A 23,590-nucleotide genomic window follows, 5' to 3' on the forward strand; every position below is an offset into this window, starting at 1 on the left:
TTGAAAATACACGCAACCCTAACTCAAAATGCCGGACATTTGAGCCATTTAAGAAACTCCGCCCGGACAGCTCCACAAAAGAGGACATGTCCGGTGAAAAGAGGATGTATGGTCAGTCTACCCCAGGGGTCACCAACGTGGGCACCAGGTAGCCCGTAAGGACCAGATGAGTAGCCCGCTGGCCTGTTCTAAAAATAGCTCAAATAGCAGCACTTACCAGTGAGCTGCCTCTATTTTTTAAATTGTATTTATTTACTAGCAAGCTGGTCTCGCTTTGCCCGACATTTTTAATTCTAAGAGAGACAAAACTCAAATAGAATTTGAAAATCCAAGAAAATATTTTAAAGACTTGGTCTTCACTTGTTTAAATAAATTCATTATTTTTTTTACTTTGCTTCTTATAACTTTCAGAAAGACAATTTTAGAGAAAAAATACAACCTTAAAAATGATTTTAGGATTTTTAAACACATATACCTTTTTACCTTTTAAATTCCTTCCTCTTCTTTCCTGACAATTTAAATCAATGTTCAAGTAATTTTTTTTATTTTTTATTGTAAAGAATAATAAATACATTTTAATTTAATTCTTCATTTTAGCTTCTGTTTTTTCAACGAAGAATATTTGTGAAATATTTCTTCAAACTTATTATAATTAAAATTAAAAAAAAATATTCTGGCAAATCTGGAAAATCTGTAGAATCAAATTTGAATCTTATTTCAAAGTCTTTTGGATTTCTTTTAAAATTTTTGTTCTGGAAAATCTAGAAGAAATAATGATTTGTCTTTGTTAGAAATATAGCTTGGTCCAATTTGTTATATATTCTAACAAAGTGCAGATTGGATTTTAACCTATTTAAAACATGTCATCAAAATTCTAAAATTAATCTTAATCAGGAAAAATTACTAATGATGTTCCATAAATTATTTTTTTTATTTTTTCAAAAAGATTCGAATTAGCTAGTTTTTCTCTTCTTTTTTTCGGTTGAATTTTGAATTTTAAAGAGTCGAAATTGAAGATAAACTATGTTTCAAAATTGAATTGTCAGTTTTTTTCGTGTTTTCTCCTCTTTTAAACCGTTCAATTAAGTGTAAATATAATTAATTATTAATAATAACATAGAGTTAAAGGTAAATTGAGCAAATTGGCTATTTCTGGCAGTTTATTGAAGTGTGTATCAAACTGGTAGCCCTTCGCATTAATCACTACCCAAGAAGTAGCTCTTGCTTTCAAAAAGGTTGGTGACCCCTGTTCTAGCTAATATTACGTCGTGTGTTGCTTTCATTATAACAGCTTTTAATTTTTTGCGGCTCCAGGCAGATTAGTTTTTGGTATTTTTGGTCCAATATGGCTCTTTCAACGTTTTGGGTTGCCGACCGCTGGCTTAAATGAAAAAATGAGTCTGCCGACATGCTCACCTTTCTTTTCTGCTCATCCTTGCCGTCAGCAGTCGGGACTTCGGGAGGCGGCGTGTGCTTGGGCGGGGAATGTTGCTGCACGGCGGCGTCCTGGGTCATCCCTTTGAACTTTTCCCTGGCACTGAAGAAGCTGATGTGATCGGCGCTGGGGCCAAACAGCGCTGGGGAGTTGGCACACGTGGAGCTGGCGGGACCGTCCAGAACCGAGCAGTCTGATTTGTCGGCGGGCGCCGGCGGCGGCTGTGCGGCGGGCTGAGGCCCGAGCGAGGGTCTGATACCGGGCTGAAAGCGGGACGCCGCCCGGGACTTGACGGCCGCGTCCACGCAGGCCGGAGGCGGCGACGGAGCAGGGGAGGGCGGCAGGTGGTGCAGGGAAGGGGGCGGGTGCGGCTGGCCCAATGAGACGCTCTGCGCTACCGCCACGGCGTCCAAGCGCTGAGGCTCCGGCACCAAAGTGGCAGCTGTCGGCAGCAAGACAACCGGCGGCGACGTCTGCTCCTCTGGTTCGAGCAGGCCATTGGAGAGCGGCGGCGATAGCGGTAATATGGGCGGCTCAGGAGGGCGTGGGTCCGGCTGGCTGAGCCGGCGAGGAGGGGGAGCGTCGCACGACGACGCCGTCGCCCCGCCGCACGGCGGCGAGCTGAGTGGACGAGACGGGATGTTGCCGTGTGCCGCCGCGTTGGGCCCCAGCGACTCCAGCAGCTCTTTCACGGAGGAGCCGAGCGGGGAGGCGGCCTGGTTGCGGGGGTCTGAGCGCCCCAGGCTGTGTGGTTGGTGGTAGGCTTTGGACAGAGGCTGGTGATGCTCCGAGAGGTCGCTATCAGAGTGGGAGCGCCAAAGTTTGTTGTGCCTCTGTTTGCTGCAGGAGGAAGTAGGCGGAGATAGAAGTCAAGAAGTTGAACATTGCCACGGTCTACCCAGTGGCCACTTCATTAGGTACGGGAGCTCACCTGGCCAGCAGGATGCCCTGGTACTCCTCCAGCTGCCTCATGAAGGAGGGGTTGGGTTTGGTCACCGCTCGCCGTTCTTTCACGTAGTCAAAGGCCTTCCTCAGATCCCAGCCGTACTCCTTCATGGCGTAGGCGATGACAGTGGCCGCCGAGCGACTGATTCCCATCTTGCAGTGCACGAGACATTTGGAGCCGGCTTTCCTACAGCGGGAGAGGACCGCACGTAACTTGACACAGCGTGCTAGCATGTTCACATTGGCATCATAACTTTTACAGCTAATTTTGCAATCGTTCACCTCAGGGTCATAACTTGGTACTTGACACATGCGAACATTAAGATGCTAGCAAGCTAACATTAGCATGCTATCATTTTTAGCCAGTTTTGAAACCGTTCACCTCAGGGTCATATAACACATGCTAACATTAAGATGCTAGCAAGCTAACATTGGCATGCTATCATTTTTAGCCAATTTTGAAACCTTTCACCTCAGGGTCATATAACACACGCTAACATTAAGATGCTAGCAAGCTAACATTAGCATGCTATCATTTTTAGCCAGTTTTGAAACCGTTCACCTCAGGGTCATATAATACATGCTAACATTAAGATGCTTGCAAGCTAACATTAGCATTCTAAATGTTTTAGCCAATTTTGCCGCAGAAGACCTCAGAATTATATAACTTGGTACTTGACACATGCTAGCTGTTAGCATGCTATCGTTAGCATGTTAACATGCTAACCTTAGCATGCTATCGTTAGCGTGCAATTTTTTTTTTTTTTTTTAGACAATTTTACAGAAAAACACCTCAGAGTCATAACTTGATACTTGACTTATGATAACTTTTAACATGCTAACTTTAGCATGCTAGCATTCCTTACAATTTTTGGTGGTGAGTCAGGGCATCGGATAGGACGTGAGCACATGCACGGAGGTGCGAGGGCCTGTTCAATAGGAGTGTAAAAAAAAAAAAAAAAAAGTTTTTCGAATTAATCGCAATTGTTACTTGTCACGATTCTTAATAGATTTTAAAAGATCGATTTTTTTTTTTTTATAAGTCTGTCCGGTCCAGCCACTCCGGCGAATCACATTGCTGCTGTAACTCGGTACTTGACACTTGCGAACATTAAGATGCTAGCGAGCTAACATTAGCATGCTATAATTTTTAGCCAATTTTGCAACCTTTTACCTCACATGCTAACTGTTAGCATGCTAACATTAAGATGCTTGCAAGCTAACATCATCATGCTATCACTTTTAGCTAATTTTGAAGCTGTACACCTCCGAATCATACAACATGGTAATTGAAACGTGCTAGTTGTTAGCATGCTAACAATAACGTGCCAGCATGCTAACATTATCATTCTAAATATTTTAGCCAATTTTGCCGCCGAAGACCTCAGAATTATATAACTTGGTACTTGACACATGCTGGCAGTCAGCACGCTATCGTGAGCATGCTAACATTAGCGTGCTAACTTCTTTAGCCAATTTTTCAGCGAAACACCTCCGTCATAACTTGGTAATTGACTTATGATAACTTTTACCATGCTAACTTTAGCATGCTAGCATTCCTTAAAATTTTTTGGTGGTGAGTCAGGGCATCGGAAAGGACGTGAGCACATGCGTCATCCGTGCCCGCCGACTCACGTGAGCACTTGCACGGAGGTGCGAGGGCCTGTTCAATAGGGGTGTAAAAAAAAAAAAATTCTTACTTGTAATGATTCTTAATCAATTAAATAAAAAATAGATAAACTTTTTTTTTTTAATCTGTCCGGTTAAATTGTCTCTCTACGCCTCCTTCAAATGTAGTCCTTCCCACCAGTTTCACATATCGACATCCCAGGCTAACGTATGCTGGCGGTTACTCACTTGGCTCTGGATATGAACGAACAAACCAAATCTATTGACTGGCTCATTGACATGAACGATATATTTGCTTTTATTTGAAGTACTAAGTAAGTGTTTTTATTTGAAATCATAACAGAACTTGACAGTGATGAAACACTCATAATCAATAATCCCGCTTTTAGGCGCTCTCATGTCTCCAAAACATTCCAAAAAGTCGATAAATTTGTCGCTAGTCGCTTTTAAGAAAGAAAGTCACTAAGAGAGTTAGAAAATACCAGAATCAGCGAGGAAGTCTCAGAGTTGACAACACTGATGTAGGGATGTCCGATAATATCGGCCTGCCGATATTATCGGCTGATAAATGCGTCAAAATGTAATATCGTAAATTATCGGTATCTGTTTTTTTATTATCTGTATCGGTTTTTTTATTATCTGTATCGGGGTTTTTTTTATTTATTTTTTTATTTTTTATTAAATCAACATAAAAAACACAAGATACACTTACAATTAGTGCACCAACCCAAAAAACCTCCCTCCACCCATTTCTTTCTGTTATTAATATTCTGGTTCCTACATTATATATCAATATATATCAATACAGTCTGCAAGGGATACAGTCCGTAAGCACACATGAGTGTGCGTGCTGCTGGTCCACTAATAGTACTAACCTTTAACAGTTAATTTTACTCATTTTCATTAATTACTAGTTTCTATGTAACTGTTTTTATATTGTTTTACTTTCTTTTTTATTCAAGAAAATGTTTTTAATTTAGTTATCTTATTTTATTATTATTTTTAAAAAGTACCTTATCTTCACCATACCTGGTTGTCCAAATTAGGCATAATAATGTGTTAATTCCACGACTGTATATATCGGTTGATATCGGTATCGGTTGATATCGGTATCGGTAATTAAAGAGTTGGAAAATAACGGAATATCGGCAAAAAGCCATTATCGGACATCCCTACACTGATGGATTGGTTATTTCGGTCAATCAATTGGTGACTCAAACTATGACATGTAGCGAGGAAAAAAGTTTATCATTATTAAAAAAATAAATATACAGCAGTGAATGGGAAAATATGCGTGTGAGAAATGTCAAGAGTGGGGAGACAATGGGTTAAATCTCACGCTCTGGTAGCTCTGTTATTATTCTCAGCGTTTTGACGCCTTATTGACGCCCTTAACGTGCACACAAAGTCACCAAATTTTGCGGGCACGTCAGGTATGACCACAAATGTTTTCAAATTGTCTCTCTACGCCACCTTCAAATGTAGTCCTTCCCACCAGTTTCACGTATCGACGTGTGTGCTGGCGGGTTACTCACTTGGCTCTGGAGATGAACTTGTAGGTTTCGTTCCAGTAGGCCAACAGGTCGGTGGCTTCCTCGTCGTACACTCGGATGTTGTGGTACTCAAACAGACCCGGGAAGAAGTTGTCGATCTCCCGCGTCACGTTCAGGATGTACTGGACTCTGTGACACAACTTACCATTAGCTTTGCAGCAGAAGATTTTCACATCGACTTCGCTTGCGTGTAACTTCTTACCCGCTGTCCTGCAACTCCTCCAGATTGGACGCATTCCACTCGGATCCCTAAATGACGCAAAAACAACCCAAAGATCAGAACTTTTCATAATTGTCCTTGGATATTGACACGATCGAACAAATATCTCTCAGTATGATGCATAGCACTTCAAACTGTTAGCTTAGCTTGTAGCCACCAGCTATTCAATAGAAAGCACGTTAATTAGGAATGGAGGACCGGCGTTGATTATATTTGTTTTGCAATAGGGTGACAAAGTGATGGATCAAAATAAGTCTTTGTCTGGCTTTTTGTCCACCTACCAAGAAGACATGATCAAAGATCTGAGTGGGACTGTCCATTTGACCCAGGATGACGATCATCTCGTTGTCGATGAACTCTTTAAACTCCCTCAGGTTGCACGTCATGTTCATCTCCAGCTCTGTGCGGATCTGCCAGACACAGCAAATGTAAGTCAAACAATCATTTACTTTATTTATTTATTAAACCCGTAAGACGCCAGAGCTAGTTGTGCGTCAGGTAAAAAATATTGGGGATTGTACCAAGTGGGGCAACACGGAAGACAAGACATTTGTGTTTTTTTTGTAAAAAACTACTGATTCACGTCAAAAAATATGTTTATGTTACATTGTTCATGGTAAAAAAAAGTATTCCTTTCTTGAAAAGAAGATGTGACACTTTTTTGGGCTTAGTACCACACGTACTTTGAATTAAAGCAAAGAACATACACCGATCATGCAAATATTTTAAACTGACATCTAAAGAGTCTTAGTAGCATTTTTGCTATTTTGACAAATACATAATTAATTGAAGACATCCATCCATCTTCTTCCGCTTATCCGAGGTCGGGTCGCGGGGGCAGCAGCCTAAGCAGGGAAGCCCAGACTTCCCTCTCCCCAGCCACTTCGTCCAGCTCTTCCCGGGGGATCCCGAGGCGTTCCCAGGCCAGCCGGGAGACATAGTCTTCCCAACGTGTCCTGGGTCTTCCCCGTGGCCTCCTACCGGTTGGACGTGCCCTAAACACCTCCCTAGGGAGGCGTTCGGGTGGCATCCTGACCAGATGCCCGAACCACCTCATCTGGATCATCTCCATGTGGAGGAGCAGCGGTTTTACTTTGAGCTCCCCCTGGATGGCAGAGCTTCTCACCCTATCTCTAAGGGAGAGACCCGCCACCCGGCGGAGGAAACTAATTTCAGCCGCTCGTACCCGTGATCTTGTCCTTTCGGTCATAACCCAAAGCTCATGACCATAGGTGAGGATGGGAACGTAGATCGACCAGGTAAATTGAGAGCTTTGCCTTCCGGCTCAGCTCCTTCTTCACAACAACGGATCGATACAGCGTCCGCATTACTGAAAACGCCGCACCAATCCGCCTGTCGATCTCACGATCCACTCTTTCCCCAAGACTCCGAGGTACTTGAACTCCTCTACTTGGGGCAGGGTCTCCTCCCCAACCCGGATTGATAATTGAAGACATAGAAAGAAAAATGTTATCTTAATATTTGACAACCCATTACAGCATTACAATTAGGGCTGGCTACTGACTTCCGTCAGTAAGTACTACCTGGCGTCGGGGTAGCGGGGGTGTATATTGTAGCGTCCCGGAAGATTTAGTGCTGCAAGGGATTCTGGGTATTTGTTCTGTTGTGTTTATGTTGTGTTACGGTGCCGATGTTCTCCCGAAACGTGTTTGTCATTCTTGTTTGGTGTGGGTTCACAGTGTGGTGCATATTTGTAACCGTCTTAAAGTTGTTTATACGGCCATCCTCAGTGTGACCTGTATGGCTGTTGACCAAGTATGCCTTGCATTCACTTGTGTGTGTGAAAAGCCGTAGATATTATGTGACTGGGCCGGCACGCAAAGGCAGTGCCTTTAAGGTTTATTGGCGCTCTGTACTTCTCCCTACGTCCGCGTACAAAGCGGCGTTTTAAAAAGTCATACATTTTACTTTTTGAAACAGATACCGATAATTTCCGATATTACATTTTAAAGCATTTATCGGCCGATAATATTGGCAGTCCGATATTATCGGACATCCCTAGTTACAAATAGGGCTGCAACTAACAACTAATTTGATCGATTAATCTGTCGATTATTACTTTGATTAATCGATTAATAATCGGATAAAAGAGACAAACTACATTTCTATCCTTTCCAGTATTTTATTGAAAAAACAACATACTAGCACCATACTTATTTTGATTATTGTTTCTCAGCTGTTTGTAAATGTTGCAGTTTATAAATAAATAAATAAAATAAAATAAAAAAAGTAGCCTCTGTGCATGCGCATAGCATAGATCCAACGAATCGATGACTAAATTAATCACCAACTATTTTTATAATCGATTTTAATCGATTAGTTGTTGCAGCCCTAGTTACAAATAAGAATCACGATTAATCTATTTTTTGACACCTCTACTGTACAGTGCCACTCATATAAAATTTGCAGGCCAAACTAACATTATACTTTCAAATTACGATGAGGGACCACGAAATATTGTTTGAGACCACCGCGCTAAAGCCTGTAGAAAATGTAATTCAGGAAAAGACAAAACAGCAACAATGGTAAATGGAGGACAACAAGGTCCAGACTGACCTCCTTACAGGTGACATTTTCCAGATCTTTCTGCATCATGATCTCCTTCAAACTGCTTTTGATCTCGCGCTCGGTCAGCTCCCGCTCGGTGGGCCTGCGTGCGCACACGTGAGGTCATGTGATCACTGCTCAGCGGCGACAGTCGCCGCCATCCGAACACGTGCGCACTCACGCGTCCGAGAAGAGGACGGGGGAGTCGGCGCGGTACGACTGCAGGTCCTGCATGGCGTTCCACTCGTTGATCCGGTTCTGGTCCGAGGAGACGCGGCTCTGGTAGTAGCTGACCCACGTGAGGAACAAGCTCCCTGGGAAGTAGTTGTGACAGCGCGCCACCTCGCAGGCTTTGTGCAACGACTGGAGTGCCGACCTGCCGGGCAGAGAAGAAGGGGAACAATAAGAAGCACGTTTGAGAAGCAACGGGCGTTTGTAGTGAGGTCTTTAAGGAAAGCGTTCACTGACCACATGGCCTGCACGGAGACGGGCTTGAACACGTGCACTCTGCTGTCGGTGGACACGCTGAAGCCCCTGTGAGGTGAGCGGAGGAGACGCAGAGATGAAGAGCAAGGCGCCCGCCAATCATCTAATGATGGTGAAGATGGAACGCTTACCCGTCTCCGTCCAGATGTATCCTCGTGTCGCTCCACAGCGGGAGAACCAACCCTACGGAACACGAGCTGAGGGGGCGGAGCGCACACAGTGCATCGGTACAACTTCATACGTGGCATCTACGCACGCGCCCGCCCATGCTCACCTGTCCACTGGACTAAAGTCCACCCCCAGTAGGACGCTCTCCTCCGTGTCTTGCCGCCCATTGGTGGACACCACCACCATGTAGCGGATCACCTCAGTGTGGGCGCTCTCCAATCGGACCGCCTGGAGCGGGAATAACACAGCTCTTGTCTGACCACCTACCCTGGATTGTGTGCGTGTGTATGATCGTGTATGTGTGTGTGTGTGTGTGTGTGTGTGTGTGTGTGTGTGCCCACCAGTTTGATGTTGTCCTCTGGTCTGAGGACAGTGAACATGGTCTGCAGGTGCTGCTGGATGTCCCCTGGGAACAAGACAGCAACATTGTCATGAGGGATCGACCCAAATGCCTGCATCTTTTAATATCAGTATCGGCTTTTTTATTTATTTTTATTTTTTTAAACAAATATTGATCATGAATATTAATGTGATGGGACGGCGTGCCGCGGTTGGGGGAGTGGCCGTGCCAGCAACCACTACCACCTTCTACCATCCTAGTCACGTCCGTTGTGTCCTTGAGCAAGACACTTCACCCTTGCTCCTGATGGGTCCTGGTCAGTGTTGGGACTAACGCGTTACTGTAACGCCGTTAGTTTCGGCGGTAACTAGTAATCTAACGCGTTATTTTTTTATATACAGTAACTCAGTTACCGTTACTGCATGATGCGTTACTGCGTTATTTTACGTTATTTTTATGTAGTATCGGCTAGAAACTGAAGATCTGAGTGTGTTTTATTGGAGCGCTCCGGTGGAAAAGAAGAGGCGTGCTTTCCCCCACCCACAGAAAGCACGCCTCCCCAGCAAGCTAGAGCACCTGCACGCACTCACTGTCGCCGCTCCCTCACCTCTCTCGCCCACTCACTCACCGACGTCACTCACCTCTCATGCTGTCATATCTTAAAGGGCCACACACACACACACACACACACACACACATACGCTACTCTCATAACAACTAACAAGACATCATGGCGAAGCCAGAAGTCGAGTTTTTTAACATGGAGACATTCTCAATACTTTTCTTTTGTCGAGCACAAAGAAAATAACATTTTAGTTCAATGTAAGTTGTGTCTTGGATCAAAGATCCTATCTACTTAGAGTTAAAGTTAAAGTGCCATTATGTTGCAGCTATTTAAAATAGTTTTGTCAATTTTTTCTGGCCTGAATTAAATTGGCCCTTTGAAACATATCTTTGTCTTTGTGTGTTGTTTGTAGACCACATTGTCTGTGTGTTGTATGTAGACCACATTGTTTGTGTGTTGTATGTAGACCACATTGTTTGTGTGTTGTATGTAGACCACATTGTCTGTGTGTTGTATGTAGACCACATTGTTTGTGTGTTGTATGTAGACCACATTGTTTGTGTGTTGTATGTAGACCACATTGTCTGTGTGTTGTATGTAGACCACATTGTTTGTGTGTTGTATGTAGACCACATTGTTTGTGTGTTGTATGTAGACCACATTGTTTGTGTGTTGTATGTAGACCACATTGTCTGTGTGTTGTATGTAGACCACATTGTTTGTGTGTTGTATGTAGACCACATTGTCTGTGTGTTGTATGTAGACCACACTGTTTGTGTGTTGTATGTAGACCACATTGTTCGTGTGTTGTATGTAGACCACATTGTTTGTGTGTTGTATGTAGACCACATTGTTTGTGTGTTGTATGTAGACCACATTGCTTTCTGAGTTCAGTGATGCAAATGCATGTCAAGTTGATCAACAAGAGTATTATTCTCCAGTGCAATAACAGTACTGAAATGAAGGCTAAAAGGGCATTAATGGGAGCCTTAAAAAAAGGGGGGGAAAAAGAAGTAACTAAATAGTTACTTTTCACAGTAACGCATTACTTTTTGGTGTAAGTAACTGAGTTAGTAACTGAGTTACTTTTGAAATAAAGTAACTAGTAATTGTAACTAGTTACTGGTTTTCAGTAATTAACCCAACACTGGTCCTGGTTAGCTCCTTGCGTGGCAGCTCCCGCCATCAGTGTGTGAATGTGTGTGTGAATGTGGAAATAGTGTCAAAGTGCGTGTCAAGTATAACCCAAGTATAACTAGGGATGATGTTTGATAAGAAATTATCGAGTTCGAGCCCATTATCGAATCCTCTCATCGAACCAATTCCTTATCGATTCTCTTATCGAGTCCAGATAGGTTGTCGTATGTGAAAAAAAACACACAATATTTGGTTTAACAAAAGCTCACTTTGTACCCTGCTCAAATCTCTCAGTAAAGTTATTCATTGGATTATACCTTTTGTTTTGAACTTTATTACACCTTGGAGCGCTTTTTCAGGTCCATTGTTTTCCTGCTTTCACTATCTGCGCCTAATGACTGAGCTACGTGACGTCATTTCTTGTGATGTCTCACGGAGCATTTCTGGTCGGGACGGGATTCGAATAAAGAACCAACTCTTTTTCTTTACTATAGTGGTCTCGATAACGGGTACCGGTTCTCAAAAAGGGATTCGAGTCCGAGTACTCGGTTCTTTTCTTATTGAACAACTGGGAAAACCGGTTTCGAGTATCATCCCTAAGTATAACCCAATGTTTAACATGTATTACCCTTTTAAAGTACCAGCAGGGTGGAAAAACTAATTGACTTGATGTGCTTAATTGTGTTTCATTGCAGCCATTAAACCACATCCAATTGTATTTGCAATCCGCAAAGTATGGCCATTTTGAATAATCCGCTCCGAATGTCTTCGGGAATTACCGCAGATGCGGGGTGGGAACGATTCTGCACTCTGATCATATTATCAGATCAGTCATACTAAAAATACGAAAAAAATTAGAAAGAGATGTGCTGTCTATCACTCACGATCTTTAAGTAAGACATGAACACAGTCGTGGAATTAACACATTATTATGCCTAATTTTGTTGTGATGCCCCGCTGGATGCATTAAACAATGTAACAAGGTTTTTCAAATTAAATCAACTCAAGTTATGGAAAAAAATGCCAACATGACACTGCCATATTTATTATTGAAGTCACAAAGTGCATTATTTTTTTTAACATGTTTCAAAACAGCAGCTTGGAATTTGGGACATGCTCTCCCTGAGAGAGCATGAGGAGGTTGAGGTGGGGTTGGGTAGCGGGGGGTGTATATTTTAACGTCCCGGAAGAGTTAGTGCTGCAAGGGGTTCTGGGTATTTGTTCTGTTGTGTTTATGTTGTGTTACGGTGCGGATGTTCTCCCGAAATGGGTTTGTCATTCTTGTTTGGTGTGGGTTCACAGTGTGGCGCATATTTGTAACAGTGTTAAAGTTGTTCATACGGTCACCCTCAGTGTGACCTGTATGGCTGTTGACCAAGTATGATTGCATTCACTTGTGTGTGTGAAAAGTCGTAGATATTATGTGACTGGGCCTGTACGCAAAGGCAGTGCCTTTAAGGTTTATTGGTGCTCTGTACTTCTCCCTACGTCCGTGTACACAGCGGCGTTTTAATAAGTCATGAATTTTACTTTTTGAAACAGATACCGATAATTTTGAAACCGATACCAGTGTTTCCCATAAACTGCCAAGATACCTGTGGCGGTGGGGGGCGTGGCTATGGGCGTGGTCACCATGACATCATCGAGTAATTTGCATAATTTACTACAATGATATGATTTTCTCTAAAAAGGCTCAAAAAATTTATACTTACTAATTAATAATAACAGTTTTGTTTTAAACGTCCATCCATCCATCCATTTTACAATATAATTACAACACTTTATGTACATATTTATATACAGATTTGAACAATAAGTTATTCACTGAAATATATTTATTAATTGTGGTTCTTACAAAAATATATCTTATAAAATATAAAAGCTAAAATGTCTCTTAAAGCTCTGCCCCTTTAATTAGTGCATACTAAATAATTTAACTTTAGCCTACTACTACAACCATATTATTTACCAGCAACATAAAGTGAAACAGAGGCAGAGGTGTCCTGCCACAGTCAGTAACAAATAAACAGAAAACAGTAGTGGTCAAATACAAATAAGGCAACAAGAGAAGTATCCTACACTTCTCTTTTGTAAAGTAAATCTGAACAGCCTATATGGGCATCTACATCAACTATATAATTTGCCTGAGAAGCTGGACAGGACCCAAAAAAAAAAAAAAAAGTTTTTATTTTTTTATTTGTGGCGGACGTAATTCTTTCGTGGCAGGCCGACACAAATAAATGAATGTGTGGGAAACACTGGATACAGATAGTTTTCCGATATTACATTTTAAAGCATTTATCGGCCGGGACATCTCTAATAAAAAGTGACAGGTGAGTCAATGGGGGCTCTCTATTCTGCCCACAAAGCCCTCTAAATAACCCTCTAAAACCACCAACAATACTTTATTTACATATCGTGACCTGAAAAATAACCAAATAGTAGCAATGTTGTTATTATAAGCGCTAACGCAGATAAACTATTTTTAGCGGCGCATTGATAACAGTGAGCTAATTAGCTTAGGCTGTAGCATTGAACCCGCCGGTGTCCTGCTGCTGCTGTATCATCGCGTCTCGGCTCGTCAAAGTTATTCTAGATCATCAATCATGTCTCTCATCTGGATAATAGGAGGATTTAGCCATGCATCCAGAAGTTGTTCATCTGTGACATTCAATTCATACCGGAAGATGGCGACAAAGACGAGACAACCGAAGACATTGTCTGCAGGCAGAAACTTTTCCTTTTAACCCTTCGTGTGGATTATGATTCATTCTTTATCTAAACGGGAAGATATGGACATCCTATTAGTCGTCGTCACAGTGAGAGCAGACATCGTGCAGTAAGTGATAGTTTTATTATGTTCGTAGTTTGTATTTCCTGTTTAGCACTTAACAATACTGCTACATGATGCTTAAGTGTTTCACTAAAGCTGGATCTGTTTAGCGCACAGCTTCTAAAACCCATCCTCCTTATATTGAGGCTAAAAAAATATAAGGTTGGATCATCATTTTCCCCCCAAAAAATTGTTGGCTCTCACAAAGTCTGCATGATTGGCATTCTCGTTGGTGGGGAAGGGATCTGTGGTTCCCACCTCTACGTCACAGATCACGTGACTGGCTTGCTCATTATCTCCAAGAAATTGATACTATTTTGATCATATCTATGTACTCGCAAACTTTGTAAGTCTTTTGGTGTCATAAATCAGATATATATAATAATAGTTTCAATATAGAGGAAAGTTGTTTTTCCATTCTATTGGTACTTTAAACCTAACAATGAACACATTCCGCAGAAATCAATGGTAAACTTTTACGATTGTGCCATCAGCAGTGTCCTAACTTACGGCTTTTTAGTGTGGTTTGCTAGCAGCACTAAAGCGAACCAACAGGCCCTCCAGCGAGTGGTTAAAGCGGCGGGGAAAATTACAAGGACAATACTCCCAGAGATGAGTGCCATGTACACAGCTCGCTGCCTAAAGCGAGTACGCTACTTCCTTCTACTTCTCGATTCGCGCCAGGACCACCAAAATGTCTCACAGTCTGTATCCCCAGGCTGTGAGACTGCTAAATGAACAGCCTGCCCCTTTACTGCCCCCGACCATCTTATTACCTCACTCTTCGCCACCTCAATAATTGTGCTCCGGACATTGCATTGCTGCAACATCAACGTAACACCCATCAGACATCTGACTCTTCCCACCCCCACGCCCCTCTATTCGCCATCTTCTTGACAATGCTTAAATGTAAACCAGTGTTTCCCACACATTCATTTATTTGTGGCGGCCCGCCACGAAATAATTACGTCCGCCACAAATTAAAAAAAAAAAAAATAACTTTTTTTTTTTTTTTTGGTCCTGTCCAGCTTCTCAGGCAAATCATATAGTTGATGTAGATGCCCGTATCGCCTGTTCAGATTTACTTTACAAAAGAGAAGTGTAGGATACTTCTCTTGTTGCCTTATTTGTATTTGACCACTACTGTTTTCTGTTTATTTGTTACTGACCGTGGCAGGACACCTCTGCCTCTGTTTCACTTTATGTTGCTGGTAAGTAATATGGTTGTAGTAGTAGGCTAAAGTTAAATTATTTAGTATGCACTAATTAAAGGGGCAGAGCTTTTTTAGCTTTTATATTTTATAAGATATATTTTTTGGAAGAACCACAATTAATAAATATATTTCAGTGAATAAACTTATTGTTCAAATCTGTATATAAATATGTACATAAAGTGTTGTAATTATATTGTAAAATGGATGGATGGATGGACGTTTAAAACAAAACTGTTATTATTAATTAGTAAGTATACATTTTTGAGCCTTTTTAGAGAAAATCATATCATTGTAGTAAATTATGCAAATGACTCGATGATGTCATGGTGACCACGCCCATAGCCACGCCCCCACCGGCTGGCCGATATTATCGGCTGATAAATGCTTTAAAATGTAATATCGGAAATTATCGGTATCGGTTTTTTTATTATCGGTATCGTGTTTTTTTTTTTTTGTTTTTTGTTTTTTTATAAATCAACATAAAAAACACAAGATACACTTACAATTAGTGCACCAACCCAAAAAACCTCCCTCCCCCATTTACACTCATTCACACAAAAGGGTTGTTTCCTTCTGTTATTAATATTCTGGTTCCTACATTATATCTCAATATATATCAATACAGTCTGCAAGGGATACAGTCCGTAAGCACACATGATTGTGCATGCTGCTGCTCCACTAATAGTACTAACCTTTAACAGTTAATTTTACTAACTTTCATTAATTACTAGTTTCTATGTAACTGATTTTATATTGTTTTACTTTCTTTTTTATTCAAGAAAATGTTTTTAATTTATTGATCTTATTTTATTTTATTAATTTAAAAAAAAAAAGGACCTTATCTTTACCATACCTGGTTGTCCAAATTAGGCATAATAATGTGTTAATTCCACAACTGTATAAATCAGTATCGGTATCGGTTGATATCGGTATCGGTAATTAAAGAGTTGGACAATATCGGAATATCGGATATCGGCAAAAAGCCATTATCGGACATCCCTAATGTTTTTGTATGGCAAGCACACAATATATGCAATATTTCCCACGTAAAACATTTTAAAGTGAAATATTTGAAATAATTGGAGCCTTGAATAGGTCAATAATTCATTATAACATTGATTTTTTTTTTTTTGGAGCAATGGCAAAAAAAATAAAAAATAAAGATAGACAAAAGAAAAGAAAAAAAGCCTGCATGGTAGCTTTGTGTCAACATTGCAACTTTTTCTAGTTAGATTTCACCTCATTCCACTTTTTTAAATGTTTTTTTAATTTTTGCAATAGCATTTCCAGAATGTGTGGCGGGCCGCACAATTAGCTGCGGGCCACACTTTGGACACCCCTGCTCTATGGGCATTATGCTGTGAAAACCTAATAAACATAAGCTGTTCTAGCTCCTACAACCTCACGACGTGTCCGTGACTCACTAAGTTGAAACAAAGTTGCTGAAAAAAAACGAATATCGGCATCATTCACTACAAATAATCTGTACTGGCCTTGAAAAACAAAACAAAAAAATAGGTCGATCATAGGGATGTCCGATAATGGCTTTTTGCCGATATCCGATATTCCGATATTGTCCAACTCTTTAATTACCGATACCGATATCAACCGATACTGATATCAACCGATATATGCAGTCGTGGAATTAACACATTATTATGCCTAATTTGGACAACCAGGTATGGTGAAGATAAGGTACTTTTTAAAATAAATAATAAAATAAGATAACTAAATTAAAAACATTTTCTTGAATAAAAAAGAAAGTAAAACAATATAAAAACAGTTACATAGAAACTAGTAATTAATGAAAATGAGTAAAATTAACTGTTAAAGGTTAGTACTATTAGTGGACCAGCAGCACGCACAATCATGTGTGCTTACGGACTGTATCCCTTGCAGACTGTATTGATATATATTGATATATAATGTAGGAACCAGAATATTGATAACAGAAAGAAATGGGGGGAGGGAGGTTTTTTGGGTTGGTGCACTAATTGTAAGTGTATCTTGTGTTTTTTATGTTGATTTAATAAATAAAAAAAACAAAAAACAAAAACAAAACAAAAACAAAAAACGATAGATAATAAAAAAAACGATACCGATAATTTCCGATATTACATTTTAACGCATTTATCGGCCGATAATATCCCTAGTCGATCTATAAACCTCATTACATGAAAACACATTGTCAAAAAGTCATTTCCTGGAAAAAGGCACGGTGAGTGGAAGGAAATGGGAATCAAACGCGTGGGCTGACAGCGCGATGGACAATTGACAACATGAGCTGATGAACAAAACCTCAACTTGTCCTTACCTGCGTGTTTGCTGCGCAGGGAGAAGCGGGAAGCGGAGGAGGAAGAAGAAGAGCCATTTCCTCGAGGTAAGAAGAGCGCCGCCCCTTTGACTGTCAGGAAACTTTCACTGATGCTGCAAAACACAAAAAGGAGAACGTTATTGTATTTTTTTCGGCAATACGCAACAAAGGTCGGGTTCTTCCGCAGGACTTCAATCTATCCGTCGTTTCTTTTGCATAATTGACAGTGTCATTTTTATGGACAAAAAGAGAAAAAAACATGAAGAAAACAAATGATTAGAAATAAACTACATTAGGGCTGCAACTAACGATTGATTTGATAATCGACAAATCTGTTGATTATTACTTCGATTAATCGATGAATAATCGGATAAAAGAGACAAACTACATTTCTATCCTTTCCAGTATTTTATTGAGGAAAAAAAACAGCATACTGGCACCATACTTATTTTGATTATTGTTTCTCAGCTGTTTGTACATGTTGCAGTTTATAAATAAAGGTTTATAAAAAAAAATAAAATAAAATAAAATAATAATAATAATTAAAAAAATGTTTGTCTCTGCGCATGCGCATAGCATAGATCCAACGAATCGATGACTAAATTAATCGCCAACCATTTTTATAATCGATTTTAATCGATTAGTTGTTGCAGCCTTAAACTAGATGAGACAATTCCTAAAGGAATTGCGTGTGAATGCTCCAATGCTGAAGTTGAACTGAAATGCTGACAGAATGTAGTAGGAATGTAAGAATAGTTTGAATGTTGAAATGGTTTGAATGTTGAAGAGTTTGAATTTCCAGGAAAAACGGAATTTGGTTTGGAACTTGGGAAAGTGTTAGCTGGATGAGTAGAATGTGTTGAAGGTGGAAGGAATGGTTTGAATCGGTTGAAAAAGGTGCGAATTGCGAAAACTGGGAACTCTTGGAAATCTGGAATTATTTTTTTGAAATTGTTGAAGGAGAGCACACAATTTTGAACAGGCTGAATATTTTGAAGTTGGAACGGTTTGAATCGGATGGAAAATGTGGGAACTGTGGAATTTATTTATCATTTAACTTTGAAAATGTCCCATTCATTTCAATGGGAATTTCATGGAAATTTCGGGAAAAGCGGGGAATTTTGGGGAAAATGTTAAGAGACTTGAATGTTCTGAATGAGTTGAAATGGTTGGTGTGGGAATTTTTCAAAATCGGTCGAGAAATGTTGAAGTAGGAACATTTTTAATTGAGGAATGGTAAGGAATTTCAGGAAAACCGGGAATTTTTCCAGTTTAAAACACAACTTCGTTTTCTGTCCTGATTAAGAGGAATGTTTTGACGGTGGAACGGTTAAAGTGGGTTGAAAAATGCGGAAGGAAAAAAGGGTCAAAAAAGTGTTTGGAAAACAAGGGAATTCTGGAAATTCCTGGAATGTTTTTGAACTTGGAAAAATGATAGTTGGAATTTCCAAGATGAGTGGAACATGTTGAAGGTGGAATGGTTTGAAACGGTTGAAGAATGCGAGAATTGTGGAAGTTTGAAAAATGGCCAATTAATTTTAAATGGGAAAAATGTCCCGGAAAACCTGGAATTCTGGGAATTTTTGGAATTTGTCAAGGGAAAGCCCACGATTCCCGAATAGACTGAACAGTTTGAAATTGGAACGGTTTGAAGTGACTGTCAGAAAGCGACTTGAAGATGATCTGTAAAACATCATCTATGCCAGTGTTTTTCAACCTTTTTTGAGCAGAGGCACATTTTTTTCATTGAAAAAATCCAAAGGCACACCACCAGCAGAAATTAAAATATGAAACTCAATATTGACAATACAAAGTCGTGGGATATGATTTTAAAACATAACTAAGCATGCAACACTATAGCTCTTATCTCAAAGTAGGTGTACTGTCACCACCTGTCACATCACACCCTGACTTATTTGGACTTTTTTGCTGTTTCCTTATGTGTAGTGTTTTAGTTCTTGTCTTGCGCTCCTATTTTGGTGGCTTTTCCTGTTTTGTTGGTATTTTCCTGTAGCAGTTTCATGTCTTCCTTTAAGCGATATTCCCCGCACCTGCTTTGTTTTAGCAATCAAGAATATTTCAGTTGTTTTTATCCTTCTTTGTGGGGACATTGTTGATTGTCATGTCATGTTCAGATGTACTTTGTGAACGCCGTCTGCTCCACACGCTGTAAGTCTTTGCTGTCGTCCAGCATTCTGTTTTTCTTCACTTTGTCGCCAGTTCAGTTGTAGTTTCGTTCTGCATAGCCTTCCCTAAGCTTCAATGCCTTTTTTTTAGGGGCACTCCCCTTTTGTTTATTTTTCAGTTTAAGCATTAGATACCTTTTTACATGCACACTGCCTCCCGCTGTCGTCTGAAAAATTGTGATCACGATTAGCTACCAGCTGCCACCTACTGATATGGAAGAGTATTACACGGTTAGTCTGCCGACACTCAACAACAACACATCATTTGCAAACTATAATTACTTGTTTGCAAAAAATGTTATACCCCAAATAGGTGAAATTAGATAATCTCCCACGGCACACCAGACTGTATCTCACGGCACACTAGTGTGCCGCGGCACAGTGGTTGAAAAACACTGATCTATGCAACATTTTGACCAAAGAACCACCATTACATGTTATGTAGACCACAAGGAAGTGTTTTACATTTAGAAAAAAATAAATAATAATATGACTCCTTTAATGCGCCCTATAATCCGGTGCGCCTTAAATATGAAAAAAGATAAAAAATAGACCATTCATCGGCAGTGCGATTTATAATCTGGTGCGCCCTACGGTCCGGAAAATACGGTACATCGGTTTTAAAAATCCATAACTTTCTTAATATTTATAACAGGAAATGATACCTGTGTCTCTGGAATCATCTTTACAAAACCTGTCCTGGTTTCATGTAAATCAATACATTTTTTTGTGCAATTTTACACACACACCTTCTTTTACCATGAATTGATTAACGTGGACCCCGACTTAAACAAGTTGAAAAACTTATTCGGGTGTTACCATTTAGTGGTCGATTGTACGGAATATGTACTGTACTGTGCAATCTACTAATAAAAGTTTCAATCAAATCAATCAATCAAAACTCAAAAGGGACAACTACTGATACCCCCAGGACCACGAACACCACCTCTCTCTCACACACACACTTACATGTGGTAGATCTCCTCCTGAGACAGCACAGAGTTGTGTGTAAAATAAGGCTTGGACCCGCAACACGCGCACACCGAGCCAGGAGGCATGGCCACGACACCGGGAGGCACCGCTGCTCCGCCGGCCGGGACAGGAGGCTCCAAAAACCCCAAAAATACCTCCTCGTGTGCGGAATTTTAAAAAATCAATAGACGTAAAAATCAACTGGGCTGCACTCGGGGGTGTTCCGTGTCATGTGGCGCAGCTCTGGATGCGTTTGATTTGGCTGGCAGCGTGCTCAGCTAATGTAGGTGCGAGCTCCGAGGGGCGGGGAGGGACACACTTTGAGGGTGCATGAGGGGCGGTTAGTGCTGCGCACAGGGGGAGGGGCTTCCATAATGACATCCAAAAAATATGACATGCAAAAGTTAGTATTTCAAAACGTCTCAAAATGCCAAACTTGACCAGGTTTCCATGACAACGAGGCCGGCCACCAGTCACAGGGCCGTCACATTTAAAGGTTGTGTAAGAGACACCTGATGCCTGGCCACAACAACAACAGCAGTTAAGTAAAGGTTGAGAAATCGGTGTGAGGAAGAGGACGCCACACTTGGCGGTTGATCCCTGCTGGTTTCCAATTATGGGATGGAGGGTTAGTGTGTCGTCCTCACATGACAACAATGTCAACAACAACTGTGACGTTTTGCTGCCTAGTAACAGATGGGTTTGTTTTTTTAGGGTTAGCTTGTGTTGCTCACACCATGATTACTAGGGATGTCCGATAATGGCTTTTTGCCGATATCCGATATTCCGATATTGTCCAACTCTTTAATTACCGATACCGATATCAACCGATACCGATATCAACCGATATATGCAGTCGTGGAATTAACACATTATTATGCCTAATTTGGACAACCAGGTATGGTGAAGATAAGGTACTTTTAAAAAAAATTTGTAAAATAAGATAAATAAATTAAAGACATTTTCTTGAATAAAAAAGAAAGTACAACAATATAAAAACAGTTACATAGAAACTAGTAATGAATGAAAATTAGTAAAATTAACTGTTAAAGGTTAGTACTATTAGTGGACCAGCAGCACACACAATCATGTGTGCTTACGGACTGTATCCCTTGCAGACTGTATTGATATATATTGATATATAATGTAGGAACCAGAATATTAATAACAGAAAGAAACGACCCTTTTGTGTGAATGAGTGTAAATGGGGGAGGGAGGTTTTTTGGGTTGGTGCACTAATTGTAAGTGTATCTTGTGTTTTTTATGTTGATTTAATAAAAAATTTAAAAAAACAAACAAAAAACAAAAAACGATACCGATAATAAAAAAACCGATACCAATAATTTCCGATATTACATTTTAACGCATATATCGGCCGATAATATCGGCAGGCCGATATTATCGGACATCTCTAATGATTACATTTCTAATAACGACTGTCTTTCCTTCCTCCCGCCTTTGTCTTGAACATTTATTTGTCCAGGTAAGGCGATTGAGGACAGATTCTCATCAAAGCAAAAATAAAAGCAAATAAATAAGGCACCGCCGCAGCCACAGGAAGGTCAAGTTATATTAATTAGGGATTTTCCCGTCTGGGTTTTATGCTATTGGTTCCAATACCAATCGTCAATGAGTGAGATTGGCCGATGTCTACCACATGTATTAAATATACATTTTTCTATTTATTTATAGTGGGGGCTAGGGCTGGGCGATATATCGATATACTCGATATATCGCGGGTTTGTCTCTGTGCGATATAGAAAATGACTACATCGTGATATTCGAGTATACATTCTCACGCAGTTGCTTTTAGCTGTGGGCATTACACTACAGGCGTTTCTCACTCTTTGTTGTCTCTACTTCTCACTGAGACATAAAAAAAAGCGCACCTTCTTACATACGTCACATACACTACCGTTCAAAAGTTTGGGGTCACATTGAAATGTCCTTATTTTTGAAGGAAAAGCACTGTACTTTTCAATGAAGATAACTTTAAACTAGTCTGAACTTGAAAGAAATACACTCTATACATTGCTAATGTGGTAAATGACTATTCTAGCTGCAAATGTCTGGTTTTTGGTGCAATATCTACATAGGTGTATAGAGGCCCATTTCCAGCAACTATCACTCCAGTGTTCTAATGGTACAATGCGTTTGCTCATTGGCTCAGAAGGCTAATTGATTATTAGAAAACCCTTGTGCAATCATGTTCACACATCTGAAAACAGTTTAGCTCGTTACAGAAGCTACAAAACTGACCTTCCTTTGAGCAGATTGACTTTCTGGAGCATCACATTTGTGGGGTCAATTAAACGCTCAAAATGGCCAGAAAAAGAGAACTTTCATCTGAAACTCGACAGTCTATTCTTGTTCTTAGAAATGAAGGCTATTCCACAAAATTGTTTGGGTGACCCCAAACTTTTGAACGGTAGTGTACATATACGCCCTCGCAGAGCAGAGTTGGTGGCATGGGTAACATTAGCTGTGGTGCGAGTGTTAATACGAGAGAAAGAAGGTACGAAACTGGTAACAAATGAAGGAAGAATTCATTCCCAAGAAAAACAGCAGGGGGTCCATCGTCTGGCGGTGGTTTGGCTTCAAGGGGAAATATGTCGAACAGACAACCGCAATTTGTCAAGTGTGGGGCAAAAGCGTTGCTACACCAAGTAGCATTACTGCTAATATGTAGCATCATTTGAAAAGTCACCCGCTAGATAATGAAGAGTGTTTGAAACTCCGCATGTCAACATCTCCGTTCGGTGCCACACCAACAAAATGCCGAGGCAACCATTTCCACATCAAACACCGTATGAAAAAAATAGTCAACAACAGAAGGAGATAACGTCCGCAGGAACCTACCACATAGCGAAGGACATACACTATTTGATTTCCTATTATTTTTATTTGACAGTTATTGAAATATCTTGTGTGACATCATGCACAAAAGTGCACTTTATTTGTTTTAAAATATTGTAGTGGCGTTCTGTACAAAAAGTGCACTTTAATTTAGTGTTGTTTTGATACG

The 23,590-nt window shown here is 40.5% G+C and overlaps 1 protein-coding gene across 1 annotated transcript in view; it reads right to left on the reverse strand.

Moving 5' to 3' along the window:
- The window catches only part of ssh2b (slingshot protein phosphatase 2b), a 55,491-nt gene that overhangs the window by 12,184 nt on the left and 19,717 nt on the right, over positions 1 to 23,590 (reverse strand). The window contains exons 3-14 of the mRNA XM_062049121.1: positions 17,408 to 17,520; positions 9,346 to 9,410; positions 9,111 to 9,232; positions 8,968 to 9,033; positions 8,819 to 8,884; positions 8,532 to 8,726; positions 8,360 to 8,453; positions 6,064 to 6,192; positions 5,765 to 5,811; positions 5,545 to 5,691; positions 2,367 to 2,567; positions 1,417 to 2,275 (exon numbers count right to left, since the gene is read on the reverse strand). Of these exons, the coding sequence (XP_061905105.1) occupies positions 1,417 to 2,275; positions 2,367 to 2,567; positions 5,545 to 5,691; positions 5,765 to 5,811; positions 6,064 to 6,192; positions 8,360 to 8,453; positions 8,532 to 8,726; positions 8,819 to 8,884; positions 8,968 to 9,033; positions 9,111 to 9,232; positions 9,346 to 9,410; positions 17,408 to 17,520 (2,104 nt within the window). The remainder of the gene's footprint in view (positions 1 to 1,416; positions 2,276 to 2,366; positions 2,568 to 5,544; positions 5,692 to 5,764; positions 5,812 to 6,063; positions 6,193 to 8,359; positions 8,454 to 8,531; positions 8,727 to 8,818; positions 8,885 to 8,967; positions 9,034 to 9,110; positions 9,233 to 9,345; positions 9,411 to 17,407; positions 17,521 to 23,590) is intronic.

The sequence above is a fragment of the Entelurus aequoreus genome, linkage group LG05 (genome assembly GCF_033978785.1).
Source record: "Entelurus aequoreus isolate RoL-2023_Sb linkage group LG05, RoL_Eaeq_v1.1, whole genome shotgun sequence".
Classification (NCBI taxonomy): domain Eukaryota; kingdom Metazoa; phylum Chordata; class Actinopteri; order Syngnathiformes; family Syngnathidae; genus Entelurus; species Entelurus aequoreus.